Source organism: Penaeus monodon, chromosome 21 (genome assembly GCF_015228065.2).
Source record: "Penaeus monodon isolate SGIC_2016 chromosome 21, NSTDA_Pmon_1, whole genome shotgun sequence".
Taxonomy (NCBI): Eukaryota; Metazoa; Arthropoda; class Malacostraca; order Decapoda; family Penaeidae; genus Penaeus; species Penaeus monodon.
The window spans coordinates 11,945,198-11,945,522 of NC_051406.1; the positions used below are offsets into that span (position 1 = coordinate 11,945,198).

At 44.3% G+C, this 325-nt stretch overlaps 1 protein-coding gene across 1 annotated transcript in view; it reads left to right on the forward strand.

Moving 5' to 3' along the window:
* LOC119586221 (cardioacceleratory peptide receptor-like) overlaps positions 1–325 on the forward strand; it is a gene marked incomplete at its 5' end in the record, with an annotated part of 29,763 nt that overhangs the window by 19,508 nt on the left and 9,930 nt on the right. Inside the window, 1 exon segment of the mRNA XM_037934925.1 lies at positions 6–122. Coding sequence (XP_037790853.1) covers positions 6–122 — 117 coding nt within the window.

Sequence of the window (325 nt, forward strand, 5' to 3'; positions counted from 1 at the left end):
CGCAGACGGCGAGAAGCGGGGCGCGGCCGTGCATGAGGATGACTCTCGGCGCGCCAGCTCCCGAGGTCTCATCCCGAAGGCCAAGATCAAGACGGTCAAGATGACGCTCGTTATTGTCTTCGGTGAGTTCATTCTCTATTGTTAATTCGATGATGGTTCCGTGTTTAGTTTGAAGAGATTGGGTATTTGTAAAGTGTCATGTGTTAAGTAAGGAGGTATTTTAAGGTTAGCGTAATTCAGATTTTGAATTGCTGTAAATTCATTATATATTTAAATATCTGAACTTGGGTTTAGAGTTTGCTTCAGTAAGCTAGGGAAGGCCAAT